We start from the raw sequence: 14681 nt of genomic DNA, 5'->3' as shown, positions 1-14681 counted from the left end.
CTCATTACTATATACCCCTTCATTACTATATCCCCACTCATTACTATATACCCACTCATTACTATATACCCCCTCATTACTATATACCCACTCATTACTATATACCCACTCATTACTATATACCCACTCATTACTATATCCCCACTCATTACTATATCCCCACGCATTACTATATCCCCACTCATTACTATATACCCACTCATTACTAGATACCCACTCATTACTATATACCCCCTCATTACTATATACCCACTCATTACTATATCCCCACTCATTACTATATACCCACTCATTACTATATCCCCACTCATTACTATATCCCCACGCATTACTATATCCCTACTCATTACTATATACCCACTCATTACTAGATACCGATTCCTTACTATATACCCACTCATTACTATATCCCCACTCATTACTATATCCCCACGCATTACTATATCCCCACTCATTACTATATATCCACTCATTACTATATACCCACTCCTTACTATATACCCAATCCTTACTATATCCCCACTCATTACTATATCCCCACTCCTTACTTTATACCCACTCATTACTATATACCCACTCCTTACTATATACCCCCTCATTACTATATACCCACTCAATACTATATACCAAATCCTTACTATATACCCACTCATTACTATATACCCACTCATTACTATATACCCAATCCTTACTATATACCCACTCATTACTATATACCCACTCATTACTATATCCCCAATCATTACTATATACCCACTCATTACTATATACCCACTCATTACTATATACCCACTCATTACTATATACCCACTCATTACTATATACCCAATCCTTACTATATACCCACTGATTACTATATCCCCACTCATTACTATATACCCACTCCTTACTATATACCCACTCATTACTATATCCCCACCCATTACTATATCTCCACTCCTTACTATATCCCCACTCATTACTATATACCCCTTCATTACTATACCCCCACTCATTACTATATACCCACTCATTACTGTATACCCCCTCATTACTATATACCCACTCATTACTATATACCCACTCATTACTATATACCCACTCATTACTATATACCCACTCCTTACTATATACCCACTCATTACTATATACCCAATCCTTACTATATACCCAATCCTTACTATATACCCACTCATTACTATATACCCATTCATTACTATATCCCCACTCATTACTATATACCCAATCCTTACTATATACCCACTCATTACTATATCCCCACTCATTACTATATCCCCACTCATTACTATATACCCACTCATTACTATATACCCACTCATTACTATATACCCAATCCTTACTATATACCCAATCCTTACTATATCCCCACTCATTACTATATCCCCAATCCTTACTATATCCCCACTCATTACTATATCCCCAATCCTTACTATATACCCACTCATTACTAGATACCCACTCATTACTATATACCCCCTCATTACTATATACCCAATCCTTACTATATACCCAATCCTTACTATATCCCCACTCATTACTATATCCCCACTCCTTACTATATACCCACTCATTACTATATACCCACTCCTTACTATATACCCCCTCATTACTATATACCCACTCAATACTATATACCCGATCCTTACTATATACCCAATCCTTACTATATACCCACTCATTACTATATACCCACTCATTACTATATCCCCAATCATTACTATATACCCACTCATTACTATATACCCACTCCTTAGTCACTCCTTACTATATACCCAATCCTTACTATATACCCACTCATTACTATATACCCAATCCTTACTATATACCCAATCCTTACTATATACCCACTCATTACTATATACCCACTCATTACTATATACCCACTCATTACTATATACCCAATCCTAACTATATACCCACTCATTACTATATCCCCACTCATTACTATATACCCACTCGTTACTATATCCCCACTCATTACTATATCCCCACTCCTTACTATATACCCACTCATTACTATATCCCCACTCATTACTATATCCCCACTCATTACTATATCCCCACTCATTACTATATCCCCATTCATTACTATATACCCACTCATTACTATATCCCCATTCATTACTATATACCCCACTCATTACTATATACCCAATCCTTACTATATACCCACTCATCACTATATCTCCACTCATTACTATATCCCCACTCATTACTATATACCCACTCCTTACTATATACCCACTCCTTACTATATACCCACTCATTACTATATCCCCACTCATTACTATATCCCACCTCATTACTATATACCCACTCCTTACTACATACCCACTCATTACTATATACCCCCTCATTACTATATACCCACTCCTTACTATATACCCACTCATTACTATATACCCACTCATTACTATATCCCCACTCATTACAATATCCCCATGCATTACTATATCCCCACTCATTACTATATACCCACTCATTACTATATACCCACTCATTACTATATACCCCCTCATTACTATATACCCAATCCTTACTATATACCCACTCATTACTATATCCCCACTCATTACTATATCCCCACTCATTACTATATACCCACTCATTACTATATACCCACTCATTACTATATCCCCACGCATTACTATATACCCAATCCTTACTATATACCCACTCATTACTATATCCCCACTCATTACTATATCCCCACTCATTACTATATACCCACTCATTACTATATACCCACTCATTACTATATCCCCACGCATTACTATATACCCAATCCTTACTATATACCCACTCATTACTATATCCCCACTCATTACTATATCCCCACGCATTACTATATCCCCACTCATCACTATATACCCACTCATCACTATATACCCACTCATCACTATATACTCACTCCTTACTATATACCCACTCATTACTATATCCCCACTCATTACTGTATACCCACTCATTACTATATCCCCACTCATTACTATATACCCACTCATTACTATATACCCACTCATTACTATATCCCCACTCATTACTATATACCCCCTCATTACTATATACCCACCCATTACTATATACCCACTCATTACTATATCTCCACTCATTACTATATACCCAATCCTTACTATATACCCACTCATTACTATATCCCCACTCGTTACTATATCCCCACTCATTACTATATACCCAATCCTTACTATATACCCACTCATTACTATATACCCCCTCATTACTATATACCCAATCCTTACTATATACCCACTCATTACTATATCCCCACTCATTACTATATCCCCACTCATTACTATATACCCACTCATTACTATATACCCACTCATTACTATATCCCCACGCATTACTATATACCCAATCCTTACTATATACCCACTCATTACTATATCCCCACTCATTACTATATCCCCACGCATTACTATATCCCCACTCATCACTATATACCCACTCATCACTATATACCCACTCATCACTATATACCCACTCATCACTATATACTCACTCCTTACTATATACCCACTCATTACTATATCCCCACTCATTACTGTATACCCACTCATTACTATATCCCCACTCATTACTATATACCCACTCATTACTATATACCCACTCATTACTATATCCCCACTCATTACTATATACCCCCTCATTACTATATACCCACTCATTACTATATACCCACTCATTACTATATCTCCACTCATTACTATATACCCAATCCTTACTATATACCCACTCATTACTATATCCCCACTCGTTACTATATCCCCACTCATTACTATATCCCCACTCATTACTATATCCCCACTCATTACTATATCCCCACTCATTACTATATCCCCACTCATTACTATATCCCCATTCATTACTATATACCCACTCATTACTATATCCCCATTCATTACTATATACCCCACTCATTACTATATACCCAATCCTTACTATATACCCACTCATCACTATATCTCCACTCATTACTATATCCCCACTCATTACTATATACCCACTCCTTACTATATACCCACTCATTACTATATACCCACTCATTACTATATCCCCACTCATTACTATATCCCACCTCATTACTATATACCCACTCCTTACTACATACCCACTCATTACTATATACCCCCTCATTACTATATACCCACTCCTTACTATATACCCACTCATTACTATATACCCACTCATTACTATATCCCCACTCATTACAATATCCCCATGCATTACTATATCCCCACTCATTACTATATACCCACTCATTACTATATACCCACTCATTACTATATACCCCCTCATTACTATATACCCAATCCTTACTATATACCCACTCATTACTATATCCCCACTCATTACTATATCCCCACTCATTACTATATACCCACTCATTACTATATACCCACTCATTACTATATCCCCACGCATTACTATATACCCAATCCTTACTATATACCCACTCATTACTATATCCCCACTCATTACTATATCCCCACTCATTACTATATACCCACTCATTACTATATACCCACTCATTACTATATCCCCACGCATTACTATATACCCAATCCTTACTATATACCCACTCATTACTATATCCCCACTCATTACTATATCCCCACGCATTACTATATCCCCACTCATCACTATATACCCACTCATCACTATATACCCACTCATCACTATATACTCACTCCTTACTATATACCCACTCATTACTATATCCCCACTCATTACTGTATACCCACTCATTACTATATCCCCACTCATTACTATATACCCACCTCATTACTATATACCCACTCATTACTATATCCCCACTCATTACTATATACCCCCTCATTACTATATACCCACTCATTACTATATACCCACTCATTACTATATCTCCACTCATTACTATATACCCAATCCTTACTATATACCCACTCATTACTATATCCCCACTCGTTACTATATCCCCACTCATTACTATATCCCCACTCCTTACTATATACCCACTCATTACTATATCCCCACTCATTACTATATCCCCACTCATTACTATATCCCCACTCATTACTATATCCCCATTCATTACTATATACCCACTCATTACTATATCCCCATCCATTACTATATACCCCACTCATTACTATATACCCAATCCTTACTATATACCCACTCATTACTATATCTCCACTCATTACTATATCCCCACTCATTACTATATATCCACTCATTACTATATCTCCACTCATTACTATATCCCCACTCATTACTATATATCCACTCATTACTATATACCCACTCATTACTATATCCCCACTCATTACTATATCCCCACTCATTACTATATACCCACTCATTACTATATACCCAATCCTTACTATATACCCACTCATTACTATATACCCACTCATTACTATATACCCACTTATTACTATATACCCACTTATTACTATATCCCCCACTCATTACTATATACCCACTCATTACTATATCCCCATTCATTACTATATACCCCACTCATTACTATATACCCACTCATTACTATATACCCCCTCATTACTATATCCCCACGCATTACTATATACCCACTCATTACTATATACCCACTCATTACTATATACCCACTTATTACTATATACCCACTTATTACTATATCCCCCACTCATTACTATATACCCAATCCTTACGATACATTGACGAATAACCGATATCCTTGGTGGGTTTAAAAATAAAATCAAAATATTGCCCAACAGGAAATGACTGGCAGCATCTCTGAAAATGTCTTGCATGGTATAATTCAACATTGTAGTTTTAGACCAAATATCAAACCATTCTTTTAACCAGAAGGTAAAATGTAACAAATGTTTTGGAAAGGACATACAAGATGATTGCATCATACACTCTAGCTATCTGTAAGGGGTATAATATATGAGTGTACAAAGCATTAATAATTTGAATATACAAATATTTCCTAGAAGTTGAAAGGTCAAGGGACATAAGCTCAAAGAATCAACTCTTTAATTTAATAATATAAATATGAAGTTTATCATATACCATATTATCTCTCTGCTGTTCAGTACAAGCCATCAATCCATGTCCAAAACTGTCAATCATATTTTCTGCAAGATTATCATCTCCTTTATATTCAATTTTCTTCTTCCTGTGAGATTTGGGTGATTTTGGTGATTTTGGTGATTTGATAGGTGAACCAGATGTTTTCTGTACACCTATGTAAAAAATGGAATTAATCAAAGATTGAAATATAATTGAAGGACTTTAAATTAGCATCAATTATGCAATTTTGATAACTGATTACACTTGTTTATGATTTTGAACAACATTCTAGTATAATATAAAACTGTAAAACCAGTATTTCACAAAAGGGTCTTCAATTATAATGAGGTGTTCACCCTATAGAGTAGATTAAATTAAAAATCATAGTAAATGAAGTCTTTTAAACAGAGAATGTATAAAAGATCAAAATTATGTAAAAAGATAGGTCTGTATGTGTACTGTAACCTTACGGCTTTTCCAGAAAAATATGTATGGGGGGATGGGGGCACTTTGTTTTAATAATACATGGGTGATGGATATCAGAGCAACTTTTCACACTATAATGCACTATGATTCTGAATTATAATTGTATGGGTGGTGGGTGCTGAAACAAACTGCCTTCCAACCACCACATACATTTTTTTCTGGAATAGCCCTTAAATATTTCCATGTATCCCATAAAATATTGTTGTATATAATTACCAGTCAAATTATTAAAGTAAAATATGTGTGGTCTTATTTTGGGCAACAGGTCCATGTATATTCTCTGTAAAAAAGACTTTAGATTTGGGAGGAAAAAACGGCCTATAAGGCACCACTATAGTAATTGCTAACTTACTTTTGCTGACATCAGACATGGGGTCAATTACTTTTGAAAGTAATTAATTACATTCAATTACAATTACAAAATCTTCAATTAAATTACACATTACATTTGACTTTTTTTGACAATGTAATTAATTACTTTCCAATTACTTGGCAAATGTAATTAATTACTTCAATTACTTTTGAAAGGAAAATTTAGAACATGCATTTATTCTATCATATGTACATAATTATCATACATTGCTTTATAGTAATAACAAATGAGATCTACAGTGACTATTTTCAAATTCAGCCAGTATCAAAGAAGAGTAAAAGTTAAATATCTGCTGTGTTACGGGAATAAAGAAAAAAGAAACATAAATCTGAAGTGCACATAATACTTTGTCTATCAGGAATCGTTAGGACTAGATGTCTGGTTTAATTTAATGTGCAAAATAATAAAAAGCCTTATTCAATATTTGGAAAATATTAATTTTTGTTTAATTACCTATTGAAATTTTATGTTTTAATGTATTTCGTTGAAAATGATACAAGAGAGTCCTATAGATAAAATTTTATTTTTTTATTTTGATCACACAACTTATTAAAATTATTTTCCCTAAAGAAATGATTTAGAAAGTCTGACTTTTTTAAAAATATAATGTAGTTTTAATCACAATTAATTAATTTAAAAAAGAATCATGTACCTAGGGGTATATTTATCTCTCTCTAATGGGCTTAACACCTGTTTAGCATGTTAACATAACTGTTGTAAAAACAGTCATTATATAGTTTATGATAAAACAAATAGCCAGAGGTTATATTTATTGATTTACTGATGACCTTTCAAATTGATTATGCTAAATCAATGTCTAACAATATCAATCTGAATATACATGTAGGTAACAAGCTAATTAAGGTATAAGACAATGACTTACTAATGGTTTCTTTTAAACACATATTATGGCATGTTTCTACAATATTTTTTTTTTTATTTTTTGTTCATTCATTTCAAAATAAAAAATCTTCCATGGTTGTGTAATTACAGAAGGTATACTGTGTAGGCTTTGATTTGTCAGCTAACTACATTTGCTAAGGTCATGGCTTTTCATAATTTTTGTGAGAAAACACAAGATTCAATCTTTCTGATCCCAAATTTCAAATGTAATTGAGTTGTAATTGAAAAGTAATTGTCAATTACAGACATTTTTGGCTTTGTAAATCATTACTTTCAATTACTTGTAATTGAAAAAATGCTCAATTACACATTACATTCAATTACTTGAGAAATTGTAATTAATTACAGCCAATTACAATTACATATTTCAATTACCCCATGTCTGGCTGACATGTTTTAAAAGTTTATGTCTCTTAGCCAAAGGTGAATTAAGGATGAACGCCACATGTTCATATCCTTTCCAATCAGTGATCAGGAAAAATGGAAATAACGTTAGTAATATCTGATCATCATCTTTATCTTCTTCACAGCTACAGAGAACTTCTAGTATTGACAACATCATATCTTTCCTGGAAATTAAAAAAAAAACCCATATATTCCAAAATTATTCTGACTGAACTTAATTAACAGGTACTTATATACATAATTTTATTGGGGTAAAAAATCTATTATACTTGCATTAAGAGATGGTGATGAATGTTCTATTAAATATATTTATGAATTTATGAAGGATGAAATTTTATCTAAATTTTAAATCTATTGAAATAAAATTGTATTCCAAGGATTAAATTTGCTCCTTTTCAAAAATAATCAGTTTTCTTGAATTATATTGGGAACTTTTGTTGGATTGCTTTCTCAATGACTTATACCATAGGTTTTCTTATATTCATAGTAAAATATCATTATTAATACGACGTGAGTGATGATTCCAATTTTTTTTTATTTTATGATTTTATTATTTACATTTTCTGCTTTAACAGTAACAATTCTTGGGATTATACTTTTTGATTATTTCTTAAAACAAATACTGAACAGAACCTTGTTTTGATATCTTTATAATAATCTTACCACCCAGAATCTCTATCCACCTTCTCTAACAACAGTTTTAATACTTTCATCAATTCATCCTTCTCTGTCACCAAATCCCATATTTTCTAAAGAAAAAAGTCTTTAACTATTAACAGTAATTTCATTCGCTATGTAACTTTGTTTTTGTTTTGTTTGTGATGATGTCTTATGTAAATTAAACCTAAGAATATAGTAATTTAATTCATGCATTTATCAATGCTAATCTTGAAAAAAGAATACTAATACTTAACTTAATCTGATTCTTGTAAATGTTTAGCAGAGTTTTAATCATTGTGATGTTTATCCAGCAACAATTTTTGCATAATTAAAAACATCGCATTCAATTTTTGAATTAAAAGTATTTTTTTTCTAAAAAAAAGGTCTTTCTTACACCTAGTATCACATGGTCAAGAATACAGGTAACTTTGTAACCTGTTTTCTAGTGTGGGTCCTTGTCTTATTTTGAACATTGTACAGTGACTTGCCAATGTATATTCTTGACCTTTGAACTTTGGTAGATAGTTCTCATTGACAATCATACCACAAATTGTTATACTCATTTGTGACCACTTCATACTTTTAAGATATTTTGATAAAACCTCAAGAATACATACTGATCCTGATTCCAAAGCAGCTTTGACAACATCTTTATCGTCATCCCTCAGGCGGTTCAGTAAGACATCATTGACAAAGTCATCATCTGGTGCCTAAAATAAGTATAATTCAATTGTTATGATTAAAAATTCTAATTTATATTCAGAAACAGACCTAGTAACAATGTTACAGAACTCAAATGGAGTTATGTCTATGATGAAATGATAGTAAAATTATCCTTATTAACCCAAATCAGTAAATTTCTTTAAAACTTTTTATTAATATCTTAGAGAAATGAAGGCTTCAGAGCAAATGCAATGTGACTTCCATTATAATTAATATTTCAAAGAGGCATAACTCCTTAAAAATATTTGATCAGCACTTATTTTCGGAAGTGTCATAGACATTGCTGATATAAACCTATGATATAAGTTTCATAAAATTCTGTCAATAATTGTACACATGAGAATGCTGACAATGCAATTTTCCATATAATCAATATTTCCAAGGGGCCTAACTCTGTTAAAGATAATTAATCGGCACTGATTTTTGAACTCGTCAAAGACATTGATGATATAAACCTATAATATACAGTGTTCTCCCCAGAAATTTTGGATAGCATCACATTTTGCGTAAAAAAATAAACTATTTTTTTTCAATGTCATTTGACGCGTCGTGGCGATGCTCTATTTCCTTTATGTTATATATGTTTATATTGTTCAATTCATAACTAAGAATACAATTAAACTTTAACCATGATAACAGTTGTTTCAGCTTATGTTTTCTGTATTCATTTCTTGTTACAGAATTATTTTTTTCCTCTTGGGCCAAAAAAAAATATATGTGTGGTTCCAGTTACCCTACCTACTCAACTATATGAATGAATGAATAGTTTATTATAGTACAACCTGTATATATATATATATACAATACTAAATATCTAGCAAAAAAAAAAGAACTGTTTTTTATATAAAAAGGGAAGAGAAAGAATCATATAGCAATAAAATTTCTATTAAAAAACATTTTTCTTTATAATGTCTATGAAATTCATTGTTTCATGGTACTCAATGAATTAGTCCCAGTTGTTTCTTTATATCAAAATGATATATATTTTTAACAAAGTTAAGCTACTTTAGTCAGTATATTTCAATGTAATTTCAAAAAGAATACTTTTAGCAAAGATATCTAATAAATAGTCTGTTAATGAGTGTGGAATGCGTAGTTTTTTGTGATCATTTTTTTCTGTCTACTGTTCCATTTGTGCATCTATAGTTATTATCGTAAAAATGCGGAATTTTGTCATATCTGGTCCGGTTCCGATCCGCAGTTTACACAAATATGTCAATGGTGGCGGAAGAAAAATTTACGAAAAATAAACAATGTTTGACAAGAGATTGGGAATGAATATGACGCTTTTAATGCATTAAATGGATGAAACATTAACTAAAGCCAATTATGATCTCTTTCTAAAGAAGTATCAAACTTATTTAACTCAAAATCAAAATGTTTAATATACGCTCTCGATTAACTAGTAGTACCGGAAATGAAAGAAAGTAATTTTTTAAAAGTTGTAAAAATATACGACCTAACCTCTTTTCTAAAGAGAGAAATCGTTTGTATCTTTGAATATTTGGATTATGCAAACGTAGATTTCGAATTGTTTTTCGATCTTCTGATTACATTTTCTCCATGTAGAAATTTGCGATTAGACCACGTGGTATTAGTCATGTCACAAGTGTCAGCTTGGGGTATTCGTATCCATTCAGTTATCAGCCACAGGGCAATTAACACCTATTTAATCACCCTAAATTGCCTCTATCATCCCACTTGAAGGGATTACAATTAAAGGTGATATAATTTTTATGATCACAAGCGGCAATTAGATGAAAGTTCAAAATTTAGGACATGGTTTTGCGATATAGAGACAAGAAAAATAGCATCCTCAAAATAATTATAGCGTCGCGGAAATTATTATAGCATCACGGGAAAAAAATATAGCGTCTCGGTGCCGCGACGCTAAAACGGCCTGGGGAGAACACTGATATAAATTTCATAAAAATTTGGTAAGAATTGTACACATTAGAGCGCTCATAAGGCAATTTTTCATCTAATTAATATTTCCAAGGGCAATAACTCTTTTAGAAATTATTGATAGTCACTGATTGTCGAACTTGTCAAAGACATTGCTAATATAAAGCTATGATTTAACTTCATAAAATTCTGACAAGAATTGTACACATGAGAGAGCTAACAATGCAATTTTCCATATATTTAATGTTTCCAAGGGACATAACTCTTTTAAAAATAATTGATCGGTACTGATTTTCAAACTTGTCAAAGACATTGCTGATATAAATTTCATAAAAATCTGGCAAGAATTGAACAGATGAGAGCGCTTACAATGCAATTTTCCATATAACTAATGTTTCCAAGGTGCATAACTCTTTTAAAAATAAGTGATCGGCACTGATTTTCGAACTTCTCCAAGACATTGCTTATATATAAACCTATGATATAAGTTTTATAAAAATCTGGCAATAATTGTACACATGAAAGCGCTAACAAGACCGGACAGACGCCCTGTGTTTCAATGTCCACCGTAACGTGTTGCGCTGGGGACAACTACCACTTTTACACAGTTGTTATTTTACAAGAACTTGTTTCCTCTATAAGCTTTTACTCTCTCTCAATCTCTCTTCTGAAGACTTATATTTACTTTAGACAATTTTTTTCTTCCAGTAATTTCCAAACCACTTCTGGTGTATTGTTGTTAATGATAAATATTAGCATGGTATGCATAATTTTTTTACTATTCTATTTTCTTTAGTATCTATAGTACCCTGTTTTTTTCGTCAAGTTGTATCAGCATTTATCGAATAATTTTTTTATACTAGAAGTATTCGGAACAAAGCTCACAAAATGATTTAACTGCCTGTTCCAACATAAAACAATGGCAACTTCTATGATTAAAGCTTAAGGAAACTCCAAAAATAATTAAAAAAAAAAAAATAATGTGCACAATTACACTATATGGACATATTCGAATATTCTAATAAAAATTTAAAATCTAATATTGGGTTTAGAAGGAGTTGCTGATATATAATGTAAAAAGATAATGGATTATATGATGGTTTCACCAAATTCTGTCCAGTGGTTTAGGAGCACTTGCAGATATAAATAAATGGGGAATGTGTCCATGGGACACAGATGCTGCCCCTGCTTGCATATCATATAAATTTATAAAGGGACATAACTGAAGAACCAAAATTTGTACTTGATCTGAGTTTTGTGGTAATAAGTATTCTTCATAACATTTGGTTAAGGCAAACTAAAGTAACAGAACATAAACAAAAAAATTCATCAATTTTTTCATTTGCAAACAGACATAACTGTACTACGGTAAAAGTGACACCACCAAAATTCAAACTTGTCCTGTATTTTATGGTAATAACCATTGTGTATAAGTTTCATAACATTTGGTCGAGGCAAACAAAAGATACAGAACAGAAACCAAACTTTGGGACGTACGGACGGACATACAGAAGGACAAGGGAAAAACTTAATGCCCCCTCAGCTTTGGCTGGGGTATTAAACTAGAGGCTCTCAAGAGCCTGTGTCGCTCACCTGTATTTACTGATGCTTTGGAAATCATGTAAAATAAGGTTAAAATCATAATTAATAGTATTAGATATTAGATCTTATAATGATATCTAAGATAATAACAAAAAACTGCTAAATTTTTGTAAAATTACTAACTCAGGGGCAGCAACCCAACAACGGGTAGTCGGAATTGTCTGAAAATTTCAGGGCAGATAAACCTAAATCTGATGAACATTTTTGCCACCTGTCAGATTTGCTCTAAATGCTTTAGTTTCAGAGATATAAACCAAAAACTGCATTTTACCCCTATGTTCTATTTTTAACTAAGTTGGCCATGATGGTTGGAAGGCGGGGTCATCGGACAAATTTTTCAAACTAGATACCCTAATAATGATTATGGCCAAGTTTGGTTAAATTTGTATCAGTAGTTTCAGAGAAGAAGAGTTTTGTAAAAGATTACAAAAATTTACGAAAAATTGTTAAAAATTGACTATTAATGGCAATAACTCCTAAAGGGGTTGACTGACAATTTTGGTCATGACAACTTATTTGTAGATCTTACTTTGCTGAACATTATTGCTGTTTACAGTTTATCTCTATCTATAATAATATTCAAGATAATAACCAAAAACTGCAAAATTTCCTTAAAATTACCAATTCAGGGGCAGCAACCCAACAACAGGTTGTCAGATTTGTCTGAAAATTTCAAGGCAGATAGATCTTGACCTGATGATCAGTTTTACCCTGTGTCAGATTTACTCTAAATGCTTTGGTTTCAGAGATATAAGCCAAAATCTACATTTTACCCCTATGTTCTATTTTTAGCCATGGCGGCCATCTTGGTTGGTTGGCGGGGTCATCGGACACATTTTTTAAACTAGATACCCTAAGGATGATTGTGGCCAAGTTTGTTTAAATTTGGCCCAGTGGTTTCAGAGGAGAAGATTTTTGTAAAAAGCTAACGACGACGGACGCCAAGTGATGAGAAAAGCTCACTTGACCCTTCGGGTCAGGTGAGCTAAAAAGTGGTATGGAAGTATGGATGAATAGATGAATGAACAAACTGATGAACTAATGGACTCCCCAATCAGCATTAGTTAGATTTATAAAACCTCACATCATCCAAATTGAAAAGATTAGTTTACTTTAAGTGACTATGTAATCTTACCTCCTCAAGATTTTTCAATAAATACTCAGTAGCTTTCTGTCTGACTGTTGGTAGACGATGGTTTAATGATAATGTCAGACTGGCACTTGATTCTGGTACAAGATGGTGTTGTACAGAAAATACCATCTGATTCATAAATTGTTCCATTAACTCTCTTGTCTTGTCAGATTCTGCATTCTGTAGAATGTCTTCCATACTTCTGTCAACTGCCTTGGGGTATCTAAAATAAATATTGATAAATGTTCACATGAAACAATGAAATGTATGTCATCCTTTTTCTAAATTAGAAATCTTTTCGTCAAGGAGAAAATAGAAAATTGGTATTATGGCATTTTTATTACAAATTGAAAACATCATCCTTATCTGCCATTGAGAGAGAAGAAAATAATTCTTTGACCAAAACACATGCATCATATCACATTCATA

At 32.6% G+C, this 14681-nt stretch overlaps 1 protein-coding gene across 1 annotated transcript in view; it reads right to left on the bottom strand.

Annotated features, from left to right (window-relative positions):
- The window catches only part of LOC127733237 (HEAT repeat-containing protein 1-like), an 81525-nt gene that overhangs the window by 44388 nt on the left and 22456 nt on the right, over positions 1-14681 (bottom strand). The window contains exons 10-14 of the mRNA XM_052242548.1: positions 14256-14475; positions 9508-9600; positions 8894-8979; positions 8201-8394; positions 6064-6236 (exon numbers count right to left, since the gene is read on the bottom strand). Coding sequence (XP_052098508.1) covers positions 6064-6236; positions 8201-8394; positions 8894-8979; positions 9508-9600; positions 14256-14475 — 766 coding nt within the window. The remainder of the gene's footprint in view (positions 1-6063; positions 6237-8200; positions 8395-8893; positions 8980-9507; positions 9601-14255; positions 14476-14681) is intronic.

This window comes from Mytilus californianus, unplaced genomic scaffold (genome assembly GCF_021869535.1).
Source record: "Mytilus californianus isolate M0D057914Y unplaced genomic scaffold, xbMytCali1.0.p SCAF_1, whole genome shotgun sequence".
Classification (NCBI taxonomy): Eukaryota; Metazoa; Mollusca; class Bivalvia; order Mytilida; family Mytilidae; genus Mytilus; species Mytilus californianus.
This window is presented reverse-complemented; position numbering and strand designations above follow the sequence as displayed.